Source organism: Puntigrus tetrazona, chromosome 7 (assembly GCF_018831695.1).
Source record: "Puntigrus tetrazona isolate hp1 chromosome 7, ASM1883169v1, whole genome shotgun sequence".
Classification (NCBI taxonomy): domain Eukaryota; kingdom Metazoa; phylum Chordata; class Actinopteri; order Cypriniformes; family Cyprinidae; genus Puntigrus; species Puntigrus tetrazona.
This window is the reverse complement of record NC_056705.1, coordinates 27,304,650-27,329,825: the sequence shown is the minus strand read 5'-3', so window position 1 is coordinate 27,329,825 and position 25,176 is coordinate 27,304,650. Positions and strand designations below refer to the sequence as shown.

The 25,176-nt window shown below is 36.1% G+C and overlaps 2 protein-coding genes across 4 annotated transcripts; one reads left to right on the top strand and one right to left on the bottom strand.

The window, feature by feature from the left end:
- Window positions 1-2,097: 2,097 nt before the first annotated feature.
- Window positions 2,098-14,723, bottom strand: cpt1aa (carnitine palmitoyltransferase 1Aa (liver)). Of its 3 annotated transcripts, none has more exons than XM_043245535.1 (19): window positions 14,407-14,723; window positions 13,574-13,735; window positions 13,340-13,482; window positions 12,241-12,412; window positions 12,030-12,134; window positions 11,457-11,594; window positions 10,020-10,097; window positions 9,707-9,814; window positions 9,310-9,397; window positions 7,252-7,447; window positions 6,861-7,049; window positions 6,653-6,758; window positions 5,929-6,045; window positions 5,643-5,807; window positions 5,412-5,543; window positions 4,182-4,334; window positions 3,916-4,029; window positions 3,730-3,822; window positions 2,098-3,088 (listed from the first exon to the last, which is right to left on the bottom strand). In XM_043245535.1, the coding sequence occupies exons 2-19, from the start codon at window positions 13,712-13,714 to the stop codon at window positions 3,002-3,004; spliced, it is 2,325 nt and encodes a 774-aa protein (XP_043101470.1). In that variant the 5' UTR covers window positions 13,715-13,735; window positions 14,407-14,723; the 3' UTR covers window positions 2,098-3,001. The 3 variants fall into 3 exon arrangements, with proteins under 3 accessions (XP_043101470.1, XP_043101472.1, XP_043101471.1); XM_043245537.1 differs by lacking the exon at window positions 9,310-9,397 and adding an exon at window positions 8,841-8,925 and having other exon boundaries at window positions 14,407-14,711; XM_043245536.1 differs by lacking the exon at window positions 14,407-14,723 and adding an exon at window positions 14,166-14,305.
- A 256-nt stretch (window positions 14,724-14,979) lies between these two features.
- mfge8a (milk fat globule EGF and factor V/VIII domain containing a) lies at window positions 14,980-24,525 on the top strand. Its single transcript, XM_043245548.1, has 10 exons — window positions 14,980-15,341; window positions 16,620-16,745; window positions 17,592-17,723; window positions 20,617-20,730; window positions 20,932-21,113; window positions 21,263-21,418; window positions 21,799-21,943; window positions 22,140-22,342; window positions 22,566-22,721; window positions 23,412-24,525. The coding sequence occupies exons 1-10, from the start codon at window positions 15,263-15,265 to the stop codon at window positions 23,553-23,555; spliced, it is 1,437 nt and encodes a 478-aa protein (XP_043101483.1). The 5' UTR covers window positions 14,980-15,262; the 3' UTR covers window positions 23,556-24,525.
- The last annotated feature ends 651 nt before the right edge of the window (window positions 24,526-25,176 follow it).

Sequence of the window (25,176 nt, the reverse complement as noted above, 5' to 3'; positions counted from 1 at the left end):
CACACACTCGCAGACACACACATACACAATTATAAAGTCTAATTAATTGGTATGGCTATAACCATACAGCCAAAATGAGTTAGAAGACTAAAATAAGAGTTTAAAATCAAACCAGACACAGAAATGTCTTGTTTAACAAAATGCTTTTGTGTGTGTGTGTGTGTGTGTGTGTGTGTGTGTGTGTGTGTGTGTATGTGTGTGTATACACATATAAAAACCTATATAATAATAATACAAATAAATAAATAAACCTTGACAAAAAGCATTCTTTAAGAATGCCTAAATATATACATTTAAATCCATAACCACAATAAAAGTAAAAAATTATGAGGCCTATTATGGCAACTAGTGGTTACACAATGAAATTACACGTTTTCTCTTTCTTAGCTAGCACCAAGAGGTGCTAATCTGCATTCATAAATTCTATTTTAAAGGCCTAGTGTCTATTTTCATCTGAATTACTGTACAAATTATTAACATTTTTGTTTACAAATTAAAAACACCTTTTGTGCTATTTGAATTAGACAAATTGATCATAATTATTGAATACATATTAGTACCATAAAATGATTGAAAAAAATTCCTCATCACCTGATCATCATATGATGTAATACTATTTCTTCTCATTTCCTTTTCCTTCTCATGATTTTTAAATAATAACAAGTAGTGTTTTGTCTGATATAATGATCTGAAATGCCTGCAAAGTACTAGAGCAGACCACAGTTGCTATGGTTACCTAGTCTAGTCTGGTTCAAACATTTATTTTTCTGAAAAATGTCCCAAACATATTGTAATCTATTTTGAGTCAGGCATTTTCCATGAGTTTAAAACAAATTATCAATTGACAAAGCAGTGTTATTTCAGATCATTTTTAATACATAAGACCTAAACATTTTAATGCACCAGCCTGCATTTTTTTTGTAAGTTTTCTCAGCAATTAATTTTTTTAACAGTCTTCACACACACAAGCATGGTTCTATATTGCTTACGTTTAGGATTACATATTTCAAACTTCACATAACTCTCTTACTCTCACTTTCTGATTTTACACAGTTCTACCATTAATGTGACACAAAAATTAACAGTCATTTTTACCTCTGTGTGTGTGTGTATATATAAAATAAAATAAAAAATCAGTTGAACATAAAAGATATTTTGAAGAATGTGGGTAGTGGTGCTCCTCATTGAATTGTTTTATCATAGTATTATCATTTAAATGAGCATGACATTGGTTAAAGTAAATTTGACAAAAACACAGTTTTCTTTCATTTATCATTATGCGACACGTCACAACACAGCAATTCAGCTTTTTGCCTTCAATGATCAGTAACTCAAAATGTCTGCTTAGCATGCTATGTTAATAAAAAATAAAAAAGAGTGCAGATATTTGTTTTTTATTGACATAGATTCAAGTGCTCAAAGCAAACCACATCCTTAACATATTTTTTTCCACAAATTGTATTCCTGATGTCTTAAGAGATTCATTTTGTGATTGTTTTGTATTATAAACCTATATTTTATACTGTAAAGCTGTCTTTAATGTTAACATTTACACATTTAATACAGTTTACTTACTGTGTATACAAGTTGTTGTTGTTTTTTTTAAATGAACTTACATTTAAGAAATACTGCACGCAATTACATCTGTAATTTATTTCTGTAATTTTATTTCTAATTACACGGTTGACCCTACCCCTTAAATCTATCTATACTACAAAACCTGACATTAACCACACTTGTATCCTATCTCAAAGCAGCAATAGCATAAATACAATAAATACATTGTACTGCATAACTGCACTGTTAATACATTAAACAGGAACCGAGTTTAATTTATGCAGCCGATGGCTTTAATAAGTCAATGACTGCGGCAACTTATATATCAGTGGAAAATAGGAAATGTAATGAAATTAAAATAAAAATTGTTTGTGAAAGTAAGTTATGTTTGTGTTAGGTTTTTCTTTAATGAAGCAAATAAGTATGTATTTATCTGAATAATCTTATCAGAAAATTGTCTGTATGAACCTTCATTGTTAAAAAAAAAGTCTGCGCTATTTTATTACAGACCAAACATGAATAACTGAGAAAAGCAGATTCCATTATTCACATTATTATTGTTGTTGATAGTATGTTTAATGCTTATCCTGAATTTCCAAATAAATGTACATGTAATTTGAGAGGACACCAATGAATTACTTATTAACACATTATTAGGAGTACAAAATAAATAACTAAGTTTAGAATACAAGAGATATTTTTTCCCCCATTTTTTTTTTTTTACAGTGAATCCACTCAAAACAGAACATAAAATATGATGAAGAAATGAAATAACATAAAATAAAAATACATTTACAGTTAATGTGAAAAAGCCTCTGATAAGCGTTAACACAACCCACATTAAAATGTGGTGACCTTTCAATACCGAATCAACACAAAACCAACCCATAGAATTAGGTTAAAGCGCGAGCAAAATAGATCATAAAAGAGTGCACACTTTTGTTAATTCGGACACCTGTCACCCGCACGATCTCATCTTTTCCTTCATTACTTAATACTGAATCTGAACAACTGTAAATATCAGAATGCAAAAGGAAAGCAGCGTACTGCTTGATTTCTAAGCTCAACACTTCAGCCAAGCGTTTTTTATGCTCCTTGTCAAAAGAAAGTCATCTATTGAAATATCTACGAAACTGTACATCTCAGCAAAATATATACTGAAAGCAAAAGCAGTCGTGGCATTGAAATGCAGTTTTACTTCAGATCACCTGCACTGAACTGTTCAGTTAAGACGTATGTTAAGGCACCAGCAGAATGAGATTCTTACGCTCCCTGCCTACTTCTCTCCTTCATATGCTGCATCTCACAGACACATGCAAACAAACAAGACAACACAAGCACAAAAAAAAAAAAAAAAAAAAAAAATTCAAGCTTCTCTCAATACTGCTTATATATAATTAGGGCGACACGAGTCATTAAAAGCGTAATCCTTTCACCAGTCAAATTACTTCAGGTTCTTTGTGTCAAGCTGAAACAGATTCAGCATATCAAGCATTGCTTGCCTGATATTATTTCCAAAGCGATGAGAGTCCTGAAGAAAGACGAGATGGAAAAAAGAAGATTAAAAAAAGAAATCACCAAGCATTCGAGAACAACGCTAGGGACATTATTATTCCAAATGAATGGGATATCATATAAAACCTTTGACAATAAAGTATAGTTTAGATCTTTTATGTTCAAGTGATCAAATCATCGCTTTCTGGGAAACAGGCACAAAGTGTCAATAAATGAAAAAACAAAACAGAAGAAAAAGAAGTCACTGTGGCTCTTTTTGTATAGTTGTAAAGTTTTGGGAGGTAATTAGAGCAAATTATTTTGATTACATACTTTCAGAATGACTTAAAATGCAGTGTGCAATGTGATTGGTCCACTGCTTAGTCCAATTATCCAATCACGTTTTCTGTTGAGTCGAAGTCACATATGTTTTTGGTTGTTTATTCAGTAAACGCGTTTCCATCAGAATTTATGTGCATGCCTTTTCATCAATAAAATTCAAATATTCCTTAATTGAGGACATATGTGGATTTTGACATTTCCACCCAGTTTTATTTTTAAGTGATACTCAGAAATTTGCATTCAATTAAACATATCTTATCACTGTCACTGATAATAAAAAAAGCATCCGCATTTTCTGTATTTTCGGACAGATTCTCTGCTTGTGTGTGTTCTCACCGTCTCTGGACTGGAATGCTTGGAAGAGATGTGGAAATTGACGAGTTTTTCGCCAACAATCACATAGGCCACACCATAACCGTCATCTGCCACCTACCACAGTTAAAAAAAAGAAAGACCTTGCATTCAATCATTTTACCAAAGCATTTTACCACTAGCAGGTCATGAAATCTTTGGCGGACTCACCGGTCCAAAGCCTCCTCCGGTGGTCACATACTCTGGGTGATTCACCAGATCAAACAGCTCCGCCTGCTGAAAAGGAGTCTGACTAGTGGAGAGTCTCCAAGGCTCTGACAGCACCTGAAGAGACAGCACGTGGGAAGTTTTACATTCAAAAAAAATGTTGCTAAAGAGAATCAGCTACATTACTCCTAAGGCAAATGCACTCATGTCTTCAAAAGCAAAAATGTCCGATATCATTAATTTGTCACAGTAAGAATGCTAAAACCCACCTCCTGGAGGAATGGGGAGTCCTGTCCAAGGTACTTAGACACTACGTAGAGGCAAAAGAGATGGCGGTCAATGCCCTGACTAGTCATGGCCAGTCTATACATCTGCTGGTGTTTCTCAGCGGCCTGGGTTAGTAAACGAAGCTTCTCTTCTCTCTACAAAATAACAAGAGAAGAATCAGCAAGCTGTAAAACAGTGACATTTTTCAAACCTTAAAAGCCAGTAGATACATTCAGCGTTGAGGAAAGTTACTCTCAAAAGTAACGCATTACAATACGACTAGTAAAGTTACTTGGTTACTTTCTATAATGAATTGTGAAACTTTAGAACGAACTTTACACCTGAAGGGAGCTTACATATTTGTCTTTTAACAATGAAAATCCCAAAGGTTTTAGTTTTGACAATTTTAAAGGACTTTTCACAACAAGTGAAATACGTAAGCCTTAAGGCTAAAGGAAGTGCTTCTGCACCTCACTCCTAATTTTCAGCAGAGCAGACGTGTCAGTGAATAAACAGAAAAACAAAGGAACTTGCTTTATTTATTTGAAAAAGTAACTTTAAATCAAATTTAAAAGTAATGCGTTACTTTACTAGTTACATGTAAAAAACTATCTGGTTACATAACTCATGTTACTTGTAAAGCGTTTGCTACAGCGTAAAAAAAAAAGCAAATGCAAATGAAATAAACACCTACTGTACTTTTTTGTGCTGGTATAGTAACTAATCTTAATGCTTCAGACCGGACAAGACTGGTCTCAATTTTATAACAAGTTTATTCTTAGGTCAATTTATTCTCGATTGAGGTGTTTCTGATCAGTTGATAAGACTTTTAAATAACTTTATTTAATAAATCATTAATAAACATTTATATATATATATATATATATATATATATATATATATATATATATATATATATATATATATACACAAATATATACATACATAAGGATTGATACATATATATTCAAATAGCTAGAAACCCTAGCTAATGTGCTTGTTAATATTTACTAATAAACTTCTAATCAATACCTAAACAGATTCTTATTTCTAATAAGTTAATATCCTTATAAATGTCATTCAATTTTTTAGTTTATAAGATCACACACTTTTGTAGAGTGCAGGAGTTTTGTAGAGTGACTCTGGTCTTGTCTAGTCTTGAGTGCTATAACACTAGTACATATCAAACTGCCCTCCACTGCAGGCTTTAAGGGATGTTTTTGGCATGGTACCGTTTTGTTGCTGATCATGGCACGGACAAAAGCACAGGATTCCATGGTGCAAGAGCGCACAGTTTCTGTACGGCCTTCTCTGTATAAACGTGTCATAGATGCCTCATACGTCAAGCAGAATTTTCCTTTGTCCTGTACAATGAAAAAACAAAGACATCACGTTACCTGTTCAAGTGAACGATAAGCAGGCATATATATACGTTTCAGATGTTCAGTGATAAGAGCGTTCACCCTATAATGGGCCAGCTGCAGTGCAAGCTGGATGAAGGCATCAGGACTGATCTTGCACTTCTTGATGAGGCCTTTCCCAAAGTCACTGAAGGGGATGATGTGCGAGTCCACATCATCAGCCAAAGCCACGGCCACAGACAGAGAGTTAGCGATCATAGTTTGGCACTGCAATGAAATACAAAGAACTTCAAACAAATCAATGTTCCGGTTCCTTCATATCCACTCAAGCAAGATGAGGAAGTTGAGCTGCTGTCAGCATTTTTACTGCGCAGTGTATCACACCGACCTCAGTTGGGATGCTCCACTGGAGTCTTTGAGGTCCGGGAAGATTAGGGTGAGGTTCTCCTTTACAGTGGCCATCTGCCGTGTAGCCCAGCTTAACAGGGTCCATCGAGAGCACTTGCTTTATGAAAAATGCCATCAAAATTTACATGAAGAGTGGATTAACATTTTAGATATATACATACAAACTAAAAGTGAAATGCAACTGATTTAAACAGTGGAAGCTTAAAGTTGGTAAGTTTTTATGCTCCCCTGCTTTTATGTCATGTTTTATACATTTATTCATGTATTCATGTATTGGCAGAGCTGTATTTTTTATCAGCCATTATTCCAGTCCTCAACGTCACATAATTCTTAAAAAAATATTCTAATATGCTGATTTGTCAATAAAAATAAATCAATAAAAATACTTTTAGTCAGGACAGTGTGATGAACAGAAAGTAAAAAAAAAATACTTATTTGAAAAAAGATTTTTTTGTGCTCAGAAGCTATATACATATACACAAAATATATATAGATTTTTACTTTTTAAGGCTATGGTCTTAAACTTGTGATGGCATGGCACCATTTTTGATAAATTGCGTATTTTCTATTTATTGTCTCTTGGTCCCATTTCGTCTTTTGCCATTTTGAAGCAGTACTTACAACTTGGTCACAATCCACCAGCGTGAAATAAGGCTTTGTTCAGGAGTGTGTATATATATCTTAGCGTATGTGTGCATGTGTACCTCCCAGAGGTGGCCAACGATTGGAGCATCAGCCCAGCTGTGTTCTGCATTAAGGCCCATGGTTCCATTCTTGAAGACAATTAAGTTTATGGACTTATCAAACCACCTAAGGGAAAACGATGGGTAAAAAGTACATGTTGTATAAAAGCTACTCTGAGGTGCAGTCTGACAAAAACCTTTTTAACACATGCTATGGTTTGTATCTCACCTGTCATAACACTTCCCGTGGAGAAGTGATTTAGCATAACGGTCCAGGGTCTCCACAGGATTTGCTGGATCATAGCGCTGCTCTGTGTCATCCAGTGTAACAAAGAAAGCTGCCTTCTCCACGGCATCCAGAGACTTCTTGTTCTTGCCGTGTCTGAGGTAGGCATTACGGGCGCATGCCCAAGGCACTCTGAGGAAGACAGATACAGACAAGCTTTTACTCCATCTAAAATACTTTTGACTGTCTAGTAAAAAGTAGTGAAATAATAGTATAAAAATAGAAGATGTAAAAAGAAAAACGACGCTGAAACTTTACCGTGGTTACATAAAACCAGACAAATGAATGACAGGAAAACGGTAGCGTCTCCTGCTGTCGGGATTGTTGTGAATACCTGTCCCCTGCGGTGAGGGCGGCCAGGGTTTCCTCTCCAGGCTGCGGCTCTGAGGTGTCAGCCAGAATCCTTTCCATCTGTTGCTCTATCTCCCGTGGCAACAATAACCGCCCATCATAAAACATCCATACTTTAAAGTAACGGCCTCTGTGATACACCACAATATGCCTGCTGTCAGACATGTGCTGAACTGTGTCTACAGTTAGATGGAGGGAGGAAAGAAAGAACGAAAGAACACAAGTCACAGGCGAACAACTACTTCGAACGCTACATTTATACATGAAGGTATTAAAAGGTTTTGCACGTAGGCAGTGAGCTCTAATGAATATAAATGAAAAATGTATACCTTTCAAACATTCAGGGTCATTAAATGCATTAAACGGAACATTAATTTGAAATCATTTTAGAGATATTTATATTTCATGTAAATGCTGCTCTTTTGAACAGAAATATTAGGCAGCCCAGCTTTCAACAGTGGTAATATGTATACTAATATGGCAATAATTGATTAAAATTGATTAAAATGTTAAATAATATTTTGAAACATATTACCATAGAACACAATGCTGCTGTTTTACTATATTTATAATACATTCTGCCTCAGTAAGCATAAAAACATTCATCTTTCTGACCCAAAAGGTCTGAGCAGTATACAAAACATTTATACATGCAAAAAATACAACAAATGGGGTAACAAGTGATCAAGGGAGGAAGGGAGGTGAAAGTTAACGCTGAAGTGTGTAATTTGGGTTTCCTAAAAACATCTTACTCTGTTAGACAGTCCCACTGGGATATCAACCCACAAATTACTTATTAGGGGTGTAACGTTTCAAACTACTCACGGTTAAGTTTGCATCCCGGTTTTGGTATAGTTTTGTATGTTTTGTATGTTTAGAGAACAAACTATATTGTCGAATAAAGTAAACCAAAAAGAAATCTAACTAGAGGCAACAGTACAAATAAATACAATAGCACAGATAGCAACATGTGCTGTATGGTTACGGTTATAGATATACAGTATATAAAACTTGAGACTGTTACACCCCCAATGACTACTGAAGTGTCTCTCTCTGCATTTTAAACTAGAAAAGTTTAAAATGCAGGAAGTATTTTAAAATTACACACATCACAAAGAATGGTCCTCTATTCAAAGTCACAGAGCAGGAATGGGTGTGTGAATTAGATCAAGACCTGCATCTCAGTACAATAAATGGAGTTCAGCTAACATAAATGTGAATGTTTTAAAACGCATGCACGAAGTTGAATGCAGATCTGTGGCGCTAAAGGAATCGGTTATTGCATTTCTCAATATAAAGGGCTAAATAAAGGCTTTGTTTATATTAACCGAAGACGTGGTATGGCACATTACACTTTAACCTAATACATTACGCAACAACAATATTCTTCCAAAACAATTAATCCACGCCTCTGGAGTATTTCCATCAGCAATCATAAGCTTGCTATGATAAGCTAGTTATCTTTCTCATTTGCCGGTTGAGTCGTGCACGCCAAGGACAGCTTTGCCCTGTAACTCGAGTCTGCCGCAAAAAACAAACTCCTTGGGCAAAGACCGTGTCAAAGTTCAGTACCTGTTTCTATGCCTGGGATGCGACTGGTGTTGAACATGCGCTCATATTGGGACGAGCACATAGGGATGGTGTTTTGAAGCATAAGCTGCGAAGCAGAGAGGAAGAGGTCAAATAAAAGATGAAGGGAGGAACTAGTGACAAACAATGCCAACGGATGGGAAAAGGGTCACAAACCACTACTAGACCAACTATGCAACCATTAGGATCTAAGAAGACTGGGGAAAAATGACGTTATGTAAAATAAATGGAAGGAAATGGAATGAACTGCAGAGAAATTTTGAGCGGCACAGCCCTGTGTCACCAGCTGGTCATTGCATTACTGTGATTAAGAACAAACTATCAATGGAACTGCTTATGAACATATACAGTAACGTGTCTATTATACACCGCTAATCGAAATTAACTGATGACACATGACCAGTGAAGTAGGCACAAGCTGGTCTATGGTGCACAGACTGGCTATTCTTACCCGTCTCCTGGCCTGGGACGCGGCATGTATTAAATAGCCGCTCCCACTGGGCAGAACAGAGTGGAACGCTGTTCATTAGCGCAAAAAGCTGCACCATTTTGACCATGTGATCAGGAGGCATGAAATATAGAAACATTAACAGAATTAGCTAACTATATCAATCACCTTAGTAACAGGCCTATGGTTAGTTGAGGCTAATAATTCATTTGTGATTGAGGGCAGAGGTTATGGTGTTGGGCCATTAAAGTCTAAAGCTGTAATTCTTTTTTCATTTCTCTGTTATGGGGCAAAATGGCAAACAGACTCATTAATCTAACTGTTTACTTACAAAAACTACAAATTATATACCGTTTTCTTTATAGTAAAGACGCGGTAGAAATGTGGTAGTTTTTCTAACCGGTTTGATTTGAGCCCGGTCCAGCTTCCTCCTGTAAAGCATGATTGCATGAATGACGTTGCCGGCTCTTGCTGATTGCAGATGTGTGGGAAATGCATAAAGAAAGTCCTGTTTGGAAGACAAAAAGTTTCAGAAACCAAAAATGCATGTATAATCTAATTGAGACTTGAACAAAAATACGATCTAGTCAAATTCTGCATACTGCTACAAAATATGCAGCTGAAATGATCTAGCAGACTATTATATACCTAGGTAACATACTGCACCTTGCAGCTGCACATGCATATGAAGCTGGTAAATACTATTTCTTTACCATAACATAATAGTTGCTGTTAACCATGATTGGCCCACGACCTCTCAAGTAGATATACTCTTCCCACCAGTCACTGACCTGAAACACACAGTGACGCAAGCTCAGAGGTGCAAAGGATAAAGCAGTCAGTCCTGTTAAACGGTTCATTTCTAGGATCCCATTATGTTCAGTGGGTCCCCAAAACTGAAGTTGAAAAATACTGTTTACAGTGTCCTTGTTACATGTTACGTGCATATAGTAATAACAGTAAATTATGCATAATTACACGCCACTAACCCAGGACCACACCTATTTCTAACCCTAACCCTATAGTAACTTGGTAATTAATGTTGCTTGGTACTTAAATGTATAATTAAACTAACAATTACACCCTTAAAAAAGTGTAACCCAATTATTTTCAAATCTAAAGCTCAAAAATAAAATATCATCATACTTGAAAACGATATTGCTGCTCAATATTTGAGGTACCCATAATACTTTTTTCGGGAAGTTTAAAGGTCAAAAGAACAGCATTTATTTAAATAAATAAAAATACACAAACCTATACATACATACATACATACATACATACATATACACACACACACACATATTATATTTATGTTTGTGTATATATATATATATATATATATATATATATATATATATATATATATATATATATATATATATATATATATATATATATATATATATATATATATATATATATATATAACTTTCACTTTTGATCAATTCAATGGATCCCCAGAAAAAAGTGAATAAATAAATGAATACTGATCTCAAGCTTTTGAATGGTAATGTTTATAAATGAATAAGCTTGGAAAATTATTAGTATTATATATTAATACATACATTATAGTATAGTTGTGAATTAGAATTTTTCAAATACTTCACAGAAATGTACAAATATTGAAAATTTTTGCAAACTTTGCCAAAAGCCATGTAGTTTGCATCCCTTTGATGCATAAAGGATGAAATAAAACAACATAATAAAAAAATGTGGTAACACTTTATTTTAAGGTGTCCATAATACAGGAGTAATTACTTAGTAGTAGCCATTGTACTTACATGAACTGTTCTTACCATATAAGTACGTTATGGAACAGTTTGTACTTACAGTTTAGAATGTTTATGTAGATATAATGGGCTGCTACTGTTACAGACAGAGTCTGTTATACAGCTACTTATGCAACCAAATGATTGTCATATACGCGTTGCAGACTTTATACAACTTAAAAATAAATTCAAGTACACAGACATAAGCAACTTAAAATAAAGTGTATCAAGACTTCATAAGTATTTAAGTGTACTTCATGTGTATCTGTACAGTACACCTTATCCATGGCTTAAAATATAGTGTTACCGAAATCTTCAACATAATAGAAGAAACTCCTTCGCTTCAGTTCCCCATTAAAATATCATTGATTTACTTACATAATTGGTGGCCCACCAAGACTTCAGCTTGAGGTACCACTGAAGTTTGGGTCCAAGGTTCTTCTCAAAATCGAGTGCAAGACTCTGCATTCGTTGGTGTTCCTCATCGCTCAGCAGTGGTTGAACTGACTCAAGATACTACAGGTCCAGCATTTCAAGAAAACAAGAAAGCACAGCTAAAATTCATACCTAAAAGCAAAATCTCACTGCCAGGGTGGTTAAAAATGTGTATTAACTTAAATGCAAGCATATCCCTAATGAATGCCAGCTTTATAAGTTCAACTCAAAACTAAGCTATTTTTTTATAGTACCATTTTCAAACACCGTGCATGTTTTAGTAAGTTAATTCACTTCATCCACGCTGTGCAACCTACCTCTAAAATCAGTAGATAATCACCTGAGCAAGTTAACTCTGAAAACAAGTGACCAAAATTCACATTGAAAGACTAAATGGAGGGCAGCTATTCCTGTCTCACCAATCTGACTTTAATTTAACAGAATAAATTATCTGTAATAAAAACAATATTAAACTGAGGAAGAGCTCTGATCAGGTTGTAATGACGAATAACTTACTCTTCTCATGGTGTCCTTCACAGATGGCACAGGTAAATGAGGGAGAGAGTTCTGAAAACTGTTCAGCATCGGTGTTTGCATGCCAGAAAAAATCTTCACTAGCACCTGCAATGACGGAGAACAACAAACAGAAAAGTTCAAAACGAGCAAGAAGAGAGCCAAGAATAGCAAGATTAAACTGTCCCAGTAAACAGTTATCACAAATACACACCAGCCATAGTCGAATTTGCCAGGTCATTTTGCCATGGGGAGCAAACATCCAGCCGTGCCAGGAAAGCAAACCTTTCAGAACAGTTCTCATGCTGAATATGACGGCAATCCACAGACCTGTGCCCACCATGACACCCCCAACTAACATCTGCTTTTGTGTTGACATGTACCTGCTGCAAAGAAAAGCATAAAAGCTGGAATGTGCTAGGCATCATACATTTGCCGACTTTGTCAATGGTTCCAGAGAAAAACGGTATCATACGGTAAACAACTGAGAATCACACTACCAGACTTGCAATTCATCCAAACTTGACTTTCTCGTTCTAAAATAGTCTCAAAATCATATTTTAACTTGTTTGACATACCCAAACTGGATGGAATAATAAGCTGCTTCCAAATATGCCTACTACCAATATGATATAAAACAATAACTTATATAATAATGCTATTCACCAGGCCAAAAAGATGTGTGTGAAAAGTGAAGTATGTCTAAATATTACCAAAGCTTGTTTCGAATAAAACAACCGTTGCATTTGCGCAACTGCAAGTTTGCATCTCGCAGTTCAGATGTTTTTGAGTGTTATAAATTCAGAATTGTGAGATAAAGACTTGCATTTCTCAGGATGAAGTCAATATTACAAGATTTACATCTCACAATTCTGTCTTTCTTTCTCATAACTTTGTTCATATCACACTATTCTGACTTGATACCTCATAACTATGAGTTTATATCTCACAACTCTGATTTTATAAATCTGAGAAAAAGGTCAGAAAGTTGTTTTTTTTATTAAGTGGCAGAAATAAGCTTCCATAGAATTCATAGCATTCAGTAGGTGAAAGGTACCAGGATGCCTGCTGATATACTGAACTGCGTATACAATGAGCATGCTATCTTTGTGAAATCTGTCCGACTGCAGATAGCACTTGTTTAGACTGCGGCAACAATCTGTACGAAAGTGCTAGTATAGTGTATTCAGGGTTTTATAGTATAATGTATTCAGAGTCTTATAAAAAACCTCTAAACACTAAAGTAAAGTTTAAAAACATCCTTCCTTATGGCCATTATGAAATACCATGCAACCCAAATAAACCAGACATACCTGACTGGGACATGTCTGCCAAGTTTGACGAACATGCCTAACGAAGGGTCCACTTTTAAATAATGAGCTCTTCCCAAATACCCTGCCAACACCACCATGAACCCTGGTGCACTCCCTGGGTAAACGCCATTCAAAATCCCATTCTGTGGACACAACGAAAAATAATAGTCATTTGACCTTTTATCTTGAAAAAGCAGGTACTTCTCACTTTTGCAAGAAACATAATCCCAGTACCTTAAAGCGGATGAATTTCTTCTTCCAGGAGTGAAGTCCAGAGAGGTAGACTTGACGAAGGGCCTCATGACTGAGCTGAAGGTCAATGCCATCTGGGCCAACAGTGAACTGGAAGGCCACAGCCTGATGAGCTTCTGCCATGCTAAATCACCGATAACAAATCTGTGAAAGAACGTCATTGTTCAATACAAGACACATGAGGTGACCAGCTCAAAGTACAAATGAATGTAGCACGCTGTCATCTTGCCGTTCACAAAAATCATTGTTATAACCTTATTGCTATAACCTGCTTTTGTTACTTGATAAATTACCATCCAATGACTTAATTACCTGCCTGCCTTCATGTCTGACAAGTAAGCACAATACTCTCACGACACCAGTTTCTGAATTATTATAAAAGTCATTCATATTTCTAAATCGGACGTGGCTGAAGACATCGCATCATTGGCTGACCCATTCAAGTTCATTTTGAAATCACACCGGCTTATTACACATTAAGAAGACGATTTCGATCTTACAGCGCTTTTTGAAAACGACTAACTATTTATCTAGAAAGTTGCAGATGTAAATGCACATAGCGATGCATACAAACCTGATGATGTGGCCGCCTCTTCCTCTATGTATCTATCAAACGCGATTAAATCACGTGATTTAACACAGGCAAAGAGACATTGATCGTAACGTTAAACGACTCGCAAACACCTTTGAATCTGGCTCTGCTGATGTAGATTTGTTATCTACATGTGGGTGTTTACTTAGTGAGCTATGGCTAACCCGGTGGACGTACGTAATGACGAGTTTATCTATGACAAACTGCCATATGCCAGACTTACCGTTTCTTTATTTTTGTATTCTCCTAGTCAGACCTATCAACTTGATCGAGTTGACTGTGCGATGGGACATGCATTCAATTAATGGCAGAATGAATCCGGTTTAGGACAGCAACGTTAATCTTGCTAGATTTTTCCCCCGTCTGTTTCTCTAACAACAGAGCACTAGACAATGTAGCCCGCCCACTCTCCAACAAGCATATGGCTAAAACGCTGCACTTATACAATTTTAAAACTGCGTGCTGTTTGCATTATTTAAATATGAAATCAATATCATATACCTTGGATTTTTATTATTAATGATTAGGGTTTGACCTTCACAATCTAAGAACATATGTTGAGAAATGCCGGAAGTAAATAATCGGAGCGCGTCAAAAAAAAGGATCACGTGCTTTACAGCGCGCCCAACACGGAAGTGGAGGCTGAGTGGACCTTCTACCTGCTGTGTAATTTTCTTTACGAAAAACAAAGCGTGTTCATACCACCCCCATAGGGTGTTTACTGATGACTTCTGTTGGGGACAATACGATTACTGAACTGGCCAGTATTCGAAGTTTTTAATGTACTTGAAATTGATTACCCAAAGTGATGCGTAGTGCAGTGCAAACAACTTTACAATTAAACAAACACGCCCACATACTACTGCCGGCGTGACCATTTTTATAGCGCGGGCTATCGATGGTATCGATTCGTTACGTCAGTCGCGTGACACAGCGCTCGCGGCAGATCTTGAAATAAGCGCGCGCGTGAGGAGTGCGCGCGCCCCGCGCCGCTCCACGTTTGAGGATGACGTCAGGAGAGCTAGCGGTAAGAAAGCGCTCCAGGACTTCAAGAAACAAACAGACAGCGGAGCACAAACATGAAGACCGGGGTGCCCACTCGGTCCTGGCCAGTAGTTTTTGTCAGTTTAGTCATTTGCAGCATTTGTACCGTGAACGGTGAGTAACATCTTATATTCTAAGTACTTGTTTTTTTCCAGTTCAAACTTCCTAAAAGTATTGTCACAAAAGGGTGTCACTGTTTCACTGTAGTTAAATTGTTTTGTTTTGTTTTTTTACTTTTGACAATAGTACAGTCATCTTTTAATAAGTTATATAAATATATAAGACGGGGAACACAAGGGATGCTAGTGTTACAATATTTATATGGTGAATGTTTGTAATTGTGGGAAGGAGTTTATTTGTGGATGTTGAACCTTTCACAGATTTGTACTTCATGCAGTGTATCTTCCTCTCTGTCTAGTTTAGACCTTCTTTTACAAAAGGCAGCTGTATTGTTAAATGAACAAACTGGTAGTTTATTATTAATATTATTATTTGAAAACATTTGTTACAATAATAGTTTTCTTTCTTCTTTTTTTGAAACCGTTGTATTATCCTGTTAAATGCAACGCATAAGGATTTAATGTAGGTTGATCTCAATAAGTGTAAACTGACTGAATGAGATGTCCGGTCCGTTGTGAGGACAGAACAAATCTAATCCACTGCAAAGAGGTAGAAAGAGATTTGCGCTCGACTGGATTGTATGACCCACAAGATACAAACTTTTGGATTAGGAAAGTGTAGTATTTTTATATAGAAAAAAGTGCCTTTAATTTGCTGCTCAAGCATAGTCGAAGAACCCCGTCTTAACCTCTACATCTAATCTTAATGAGCTCAGGGGGTAAACATGGCACAAATCTCCCAGCCTTTCAATGAAGCGCATTGTGTAACGTTTCACTCGTGCACCTAAGATCATTTCACGTTCTTACGTTCTGGTCAAGCCTTTTCTATCATGTCGGTCAGCCAGAATGAAGCGCAATGAATGCTGATGCTTCCCAAACAAAACATGATCAGCATTTAATTAGGTGGACGTTTTGTGTTAATGTTTGCCATCTATCTGATTGTTTTGGATATGTTTTGTGCTGCACTCATACACATACTCTTTTTCACGTTAGCTAGAAATATAACACAGCCTTTCCTACTCTTGAGAAGTATACATCTGTTTTTTGAAAGTTAACCATGTGCATTGGCTATGCTGCTCACATCTCTTATCTTTTGTACTCTCCTGATCCTGTTGAGAAGCGTGAAAAGCGTTTTTTTCCCTCTTTACTCCTTTGTATCTCTTGAAGCTTAATATGCAGGACCACTCTGTCTGTTGCCGAATTATAAAATGAGATCTAATTCCAGTCTAATCTTTGTAATTCCATTCACTCCCGCTTATGTGCGTCTCTATAGGAGATTACTGCAAGGTGAACCTGTGTCATAATGGAGGGACGTGTGTGACCGGCATCGGAGAAGAACCCTTCTTCTGCATCTGTGCCGAAGGATTTGCTGGAGATACGTGCAATGCCACTGAGAATGGTCAGAAATGTTGTTTGCCTGAATTTTCCTGGTTTAATGCTCATTTGAATTTCAGATTAGGTTTATATGGATCAGCCTGTTCCCAGTGGAAAGCCTTACTGCTCAGAGCTTGCTCTTTCACAGCTTACTTAATGAGGTTCTCAGTTGTTTAATTTGATTATCAACTTTGTGACTAGCATAGAAATGAGTAAAATGCTTAAAAATGATTTTTTTTGGCAACACGGTTACATTTTTTTTTTCTCCTGAAACGCGGAGACATATTATATTTCTTCTTTTTTTAGAATAAAAATATGAGACATGGGAACCTCATTGCTGTCTAGGAAGAACAATTCAAGTTCTCAAGTAGGCTTTTTTCCAGGATCAAGTCACTGAGGGTGCTTCTGAAACTAGCGAGGGTGTTCTAGACTTAATGCACATCTGTTATGATATCACTGTGTAGCTCGTTGCAAATACGAGAGCGTGCAAAGAGTGCTCCCTTTATAATCCCTAAAAAGCTGACACTCACCTTAGTTCACTGCAATCTCACAAATAGTTCTGTTATAATTAATGAGCTCTCTCCACTTCAGGTTAACACTTTGTTGCTATGAGATGATTCATGAGCGTGCATAACTCACTGAACAAAAACGTTCTCATTTTGAGCAAGATTCTACTTAAAAAGAAAAATGTGTTACAGATATGTCTGTAATTAGCTGCATCCCTCATCACTAGCAAAAGCATGTTATACATAGAAGCCTTTGAAGCTAAAACTTGCTTTTGGTTTTGATTGACGCTGGTCTCTCTAGCACCGATGGAGCTAGTCTCGATCTATTCACATCAGAACTTTTTTTCAACTGTTTTTCACTGCAGGTCCTTGTAGTCCAAACCCATGTAAAAACGATGGTACGTGTGAGGTGATCTCTAACTCCAGAAGAGGAGACGTTTTTAATGAGTATGTGTGCAAATGCCAACCTGGGTTCGAAGGTGCTCACTGCCATATCAGTAAGTTTTTGTATCACTTTTTTTTCAGATTTAGATCAGATCTGTTGCACTGATTAAAACTACATGATGTCCAGCCGAAGCGTTTAGAGGGACATTTATACATATATTAGAACAAAACCGAACAATCACACATTGTGCCTTTTATTCATTAAAAAGCATTTGTAAATTCAGTGTAAATATAATACCAGTTCTTTGTCCCGTTTTAGGAAAACGAGCAACTTCCACACAAAATGATAGAGTTGTGAAGTTATGAAATATGTGGAGTATGATGCATTTGGTGGTTAATTCATGTTAAAACTTTTCCTCTATGACAAATCTTTTTGTGACTGCAGGCCCACAGAAGAGAGGCTAGATTTTAGTTACTGCCTGCTGTTTCATTTGTTCCACTTTGTTTCATTGATCCCATGCTTACAAATATTCTGGATATACAATGGTACTGGTGTAAACAGCAGACACACCCAGGATGTTGAGCAGTCAGTGGTTAAAGAGAGCTGTAACCATAGTGAGCTTTAAATAGACTTTGTTAACGTTTTCCAGTCCGCACAAGTTCCTTTCCATGTATGATTTAACTCTCTGCTGCCTGAGGTCCTCTACAGTGGACACATCTATTAAAGCCATTTTAACCCATTACAACAAAGAATCCATGCTCATAATTTTATATGAATAGGTGTGTTCATTTCATGTCAGAATTATGTAATTACTGTTGTAACAACTTGACCATGTCAATGTCATGTGGACATCAACAGTAAAACATAGTTAAGTAGTGATTTCAAAATAGACCCCTTTTTTGTTGACATTGTGAGGTTTTTTTAAATTGCTATTACTGTTAATATTTTAATGATTTATTTCTGAAACTAAAGACCTAAAATACAATTTAATGTAGCTAGCACAGAGTTAATTGAAGCTAACTGTATGTTTATTAATAAGGTATTTGCATAATGTCTGTTACTGGTTGCCATAGTAGTTTACAGTGTTGCCATAGAAATTCATATTCCGAGGATGCGAGGACCGCTCTGAGTAGAATGTCCAGGGTGTCATCTAGTAATTATGGTAATTATGGCACGGCGTGAACACACCAACTGTCCCCTTCATATGGCTGTGTGGTTTCTATTTATGAAAAATTAAAAACGGCTGATACACCACACCTCTGAACCCCTCTAATACTAAACTGCAGTGGACTAAAGCGTAATACATTTTATTTTATTTTTTTAAGCTAAAAAGGATATTAGGAATATTTATATTATTGTTTTGATGGAAAAAGAAAGAAAGAAGAATTACTTGGGTATTTAATAATTCATGCATCAAAGGAGTTAAAATCCAAAAGTAAAAAAATACAGATTTTACAGGTATTAGAATAGCATTCTTACTAAAAGACCCTCAAATGCAGCCAGGAACATTCCTGACAGACAGCCTCAGTGCCATTAGGCAAGACTTAATCAAGCCAAAGAGGTTTTATATTTGGGGATTATGGAGGTACTAAAATATTTTCATCTAATATCTTGGCCAAATTATTTTGCAGGCTGTTATGTTGCTTTCTAATTATGTCCCTTTTCTTATGTCTTTGATTATTTGGTTCAAAATGATGCTTGGATATTATGCAATTGAATAGTATAAAGTTGAGTCCTCAAGACACCTTCTTCAGCAGCACATCTGACCTAGATTGATTGAGTCTATGTGTGTCCAGACATACAGCAGAATGATGTTTTTTTGTGTTCTTCAATCCTCTTAACAGTTTAGCAGCAAAACAACTTCTGTTGTTGGGGCATGAATATGGTGTTTTCTTTTCTATTACAGCTGAACAAAAGAATAAGAAACACAATGTTTCTGCATGTATCAGCTAGGCCTGTTGTGTAATACTTTTACAAGACCAAACAAGGTAAAAAGCAGCTCACTGAATAATATATACGATGTTCAAATGTTTTTATTTTTAAGTCATCTGATTACCAAGGCTACATTTATTGGCATGAATCAGAAGTAGTGTAAAAGCAGTAATATTGTCCAACACTACTGGCATTTTGTTTTATTTGAATGATATTTTATATAATGTAATTTTATTCCTGTGATGATAAAGCTGAATTTTCAACAGCCATTACTCCATATTTTTTCAGAAATCATTGTAATAAGCTGATTTGCTTGGTCAAGAAACATTTATTATGTTGAAAACAGTTGTGCTGCTTAATATTTTTATGGACGCTGTGAAACTGTAGTTTTTGTTCATCATAATTCTTTGATGCATCAAAAATTCAGAAGAACAGCAGTATAATATATAACATTTAAATATAAATAATACCATGTATTTCTTTGTCACTTTTAATAAATGTAACGCGTTATTGGTAGATCAGTGTTTTTATTTCTTTAATAAACAAATGAAATGACTCACCCCAAATTTTGAGTGGTCATGTAAACAGAGAAAAATTCTATTGTATATATCCTCTTACATGTTATATCATTTATACTGAGAGAAGAAGTTTGCCCCCTAGTGAAGGTTTATAATAACTGCAATTAAAATGTTTTTTGTAATGAAAAATTAACTTTGCCGTTAAGAAAATTGTAAAAAAAACAAACATCCTGCAAAGTGTTTAATTTCAGTAGATGTGCTGTGGTTACAGTCTGCAGTAGTTTACTGGAAATGCAGGCCATCCCATCCCATCCCACCCTGTGCTCCACACAGAACTCTTTGTGCCCTTTGAGGAGTATTAGAGATCCTGCAGCCACCTGTGTGAGTGCACAGGCTGAACATTGTGCCACCCCACACCTCAGCCTCCACACTTATTATTATTATACATACATTAGCTGCAGTTACACGACAGCTCCCTTCCTCTGCAGAGAGTCCCATTGCTACATTTCCAAATGACTGTATACTTACTGTATTATTTTTGGTGTTCTCACACAGATGTGAATGACTGTGCAATCCAGCCTTGTAAGAATGGAGGCCTGTGTCGTGATCTGGACGGGGACTACACCTGCCACTGCCCTTCTCCATATGTTGGGAAGCAATGCCATCTACGTAAGTTTTTCTGGTGGCAGTGTTTAATTTCAGTTTCGAATGCCATAACAGACATTTTAGGGTGCCTTATGGAGTGTTTTGTTACAAATCCAAAGTATCTGAGGTATAGCCGCTTAGTGACTATAATAAACCAAGAAGAAGTAAACCGGACAAGACAACATGATGTAGACTTAATGGTACTTCCACTATTTTGTGGTGCAGGTTGTACATCTCTGTTGGGGATGGAGGAAGGTGGAATCGTAGAGTCCCAGATCTCGGCTTCCTCTGTACACTCTGGCATTTTAGGGCTGCAGCACTGGGGACCCGAGCTCGCACGCCTCAACAATCAGGGCCTTGTCAATGCCTGGAGCTCCGCACCCCAAGACAAGAACCCCTGGATTGAGGTTTGTCATATATGGGTTTATATGCATATAATACAAAAACAACTTTCTAATCTCACATAAATCATTTAAACGAGGTTCAGAATAGGACAAAGTGATTCAGTTTCTGAAAAGATGTGCACACTTCCTGTCCATGGTTTTCTTGGTTTTAGGTTAACATGCAGAAGAAGATGCGCCTCACTGGAATCATAACGCAAGGAGCCAGCCGCATGGGGACAGCTGAGTTTGTTAAGGCTTTCAAGGTTGCATCCAGCTTTGATGGAAAATCATACAGAGCGTACAGAGCTGAGGGCCAGAGAAGAGACAAGGTAAGAAACATTACAAATCTGTACAAATTGTAGTCCTTTGTTAACAGGGTAGTTAACCAAAAAATGAAAGTTTCAAGACCCAGAAAGGTAGTAAGGGCATCATTAAAATAGCCCATCAATGGTTCAACCGTAATTTTATGACACTACAAGAATACTTATTGGAGGTACACGGGAGATAATAAATTGTTGGAGTCATTGGTGTCTATGCAGGCTCAGAAAGCTCTTGAATTTCATCAAAAAATGTTAATTTGTATTGAAGATGAACAAAGAAACTTACAGGGTGAGTAATTAATGACAGAAATTTCATTTTTGGGTCTCTTCATTATGTGCTAAACGTATATGTGTCTATATATATATCTCATGACCCTTAATTTTTTCAGGTGTTTGTGGGAAATACAGATAACGATGGAACTAAGACAAACATGTTTGACCCTCCCATTGTGGCCCAGTACGTTCGAATCATTCCTGTTGTGTGCCGTAAAGCATGTACTCTCCGGATGGAACTTGTGGGCTGTGAACTTAATGGTAATTTCAGTTGAATTAACTATGAATCGTGTCTGTGTGTGTGTGTGTATATATATATATATATATATATATATATATATATATATATATATATATATATATATATATATATATATATATATATATATATATATATATATATATATATATATATACTCTTAGCCATTTAACACTCTTATTCTCCCTAACATAACAGTGCACTCCAGCACAATTGGTTGCACCGATCCGCTGGGCATGAAATCCCGTCTCATCTCTGATGTGCAGCTGACAGCATCTAGCAGCTTCCGCACCTGGGGTATTGATGCCTTCACCTGGTATCCCTTTTATGCTCGCCTGGACAAACAAGGCAAGACTAACGCTTGGGCTGCAGCGAACAACAACCGCTCAGAGTGGCTCCAGGTGAGGCTGTGAGATGTCGTCTAATTGTTTTAAACAAAACTGTCAAATAATGCCAATAGTCCTTGAACTCGTTATGATTTAAATGTCACAAAATGACATGCATAGACCTATCAATAGACAATAACACTCTAAGTTAGTCAGTTTCACTAACCTGTTTCACTTACCTGCAATTATTTTGTTAATTGTGGACTGCATGTTTGTGTCTTATGTTTTAATGTCACAGCTGGATTTGGAGAAACCTAAAAGAGTTACAGGCATCATCACTCAGGGAGCAAAAGACTTCGGAGTAGTGCAGTTTGTTTCAGCCTTTAAGATCGCTTATAGTGATGACGGACTATCTTGGAGCATCGTGAAGGATCAAATAACAAGAACAGAGAAGGTTACAGCAATGACAACTTCTTTATTTTAAACATACACTACTGTTCAAAAGCTTGGAGTCAGTAGGGAAGAGATTGTATGAAAGATTGTTTTAATGTTTTTCAGTATCTAATGCTTGACAAAGCTGGTCAAAAATAGAAACGGTGAAAATATTTGATATAATATTGCAATTTTAAAATAACTTTTTCAGTACATTTTAAAGTATAATTTATTCCTCGGATCGCAAGCTGAATTTTCAACAGTATTCAGAAAGATGGGATCCTTCAGAAATCGTGTGCTGCTTAAACTGTAATAAAAAATTTTTCAGGATTTACTGAAAAGAAGGTTCAAAAGGACAGTATTTATTTAAAATGTATATTTTTGTAACAACATGCAAAGAACCACTTAATGTATCCTTGCTGAATAAAATAATTGACTTCTTTAAAAAAAAAGTGTTTTATTTTTTTTTTGGGTGTAGGGTGCAATATCACATGGTTTTGTTTACGGGGTACAGTAAATCTCTCTGTATTAACTTCAAGCTCTAGACACTGGCATCTAGATACTCGGAGGAAATTAAAGAATTATCAAGCTACTAAGTCAGCTTTAGTTCTTCTGTGCATGTAACAAAGGCCTCAAAGCACATAGGTCTTCCATTCAGTTATAGTCATTTCATCTGACTAATTGAAATGTTTTTCGTTTTCTCTTTCTGCAGATTTTCCAAGGCAACATAGACAACAACGCACACAAAAAGAATTTGTTTGAGCCTCCGTTCTTTGCTCGATTTGTGCGGTTCCTGCCCTGGGAGTGGCATGAGCGCATAACTGTACGTATGGAGCTGCTGGGCTGTGATGATTAGTGGACGGGCTGAAGGCTGCCTCTCTCTGCACTGGTTTCACCTCAAGTGTTTCTGCTGGTTGTAGGTGATGTTTTGTTTCAGTATACATTAGCCTCTGTAATGCTTTGTATTTTATTGCATCAATGTCACCGTTTTGGTTTCGTTTGAAAATTTAAGTTGATCTCAACCAAAAGAAACTTCGAAGAATGTTGGTAACCAAACAGTTGACTTTCGAGGTATTTGTTTCGATACAAAGTCAATGGCTACGATCAACTTTTGGGTCACCGACATTCTTCTAAATATCTTTTTTTGTGTTCAACAGCTGAAAGAAACTAATACAGATTTGGAACAACAGATTTTGTAATGTCAGACTGTCAAAATATTACATAATCCCAAGAACCATTAACACGTCTGGAAAAATTTGACAGAGTCAAATTTTTACTAAAAATATAAGTTTCAACCACTGACCATTCTTGTATTTTAACATGCATGTCTTGATTGACAATGAAATATACTGTCTTTTACTGTTATTCCTCGTCTTTGGTAATCTGGATGAGTAAAACCTATCCTTTATTCAACCTTTCTGCCTTCTAGCACATGTACAGCACTGATCTGTAATGGAAAAAGGTCAACTTTTTTTTTTTTTTTCCTTTTTTGGGGGTAAGCTGACAAAAGCTGTCTTTTTTTTAAATAATCTTGATTTATTCGTCTGCCAGAAACTCTGCTGTAAATTAGAAATGAATTGAAACTATTATCCTTTTTTTAGTTCTCACTGTAAAAGTGTAGAATAAGCGCGGTAGAGCTGCTCAATCAGTTGACCTGTTTGCACTGCAGTTGCTCTACACTTTACGCTGCGGTTTATATATTTTATAACTCCATTTTATTTGTCAACCAAATTTGAATAGAATTGTAAAGTTGTGCAAATATTGAGTATTTTTATCTTTTGTAAGAACGTTGTCTTTAACAATATTAATAAACATGTTAATATTTCCGCTTTTCTTTAAATAATTTTGGCATAAACTAAGAAATTCAAAATGTGCTGTCAGAAATAAAAATGTGCATGAGACTAAGCGATTAGTCTTCAAATCTTGTAAAGGCCTGAAAGAATTGACTCAAACTCAAAGAATTGGCTAAATGAGATCTGCAGCTTCAAATTTTCTTCTTTAGGTCAAAAGCATTGGATATTCTGCCACATAAATATTATGTACCTGGGCTAGTAATGGATGTGTATTTTATCCTAAAAATACATTTTAAACATCTTTTATAATTATCTTTATTAGCAGCAGATATTTTGGAAAATAGTAGTGTTATTTAAAAAAAAATTAAGTGATTTAATATTTAGTTAATTCACATGAAACAAATCATTTGTAAGTTTAAAGGCGCAGTGCTGTTTTCTAAATGCTTTATTCTGCCATTTGTAGACGGCAAAAATCTACCAGAGAAGATGTCATGCTTCAGATCAACCAGAAGATGGCAGAAGGCTTTAGGCGTCATAGTCTATAACAAGGTTCACTAGGCGTCATGGGAGAAACAGGTTAGGACATCACAAACAGCCTAAAAGGGGTCCATTCAGTCACAAGGAAGTAAATTTCTTCCACTCCACCCAATTGAGTAAACATTTTATCCGTTTAAAAACACTTTA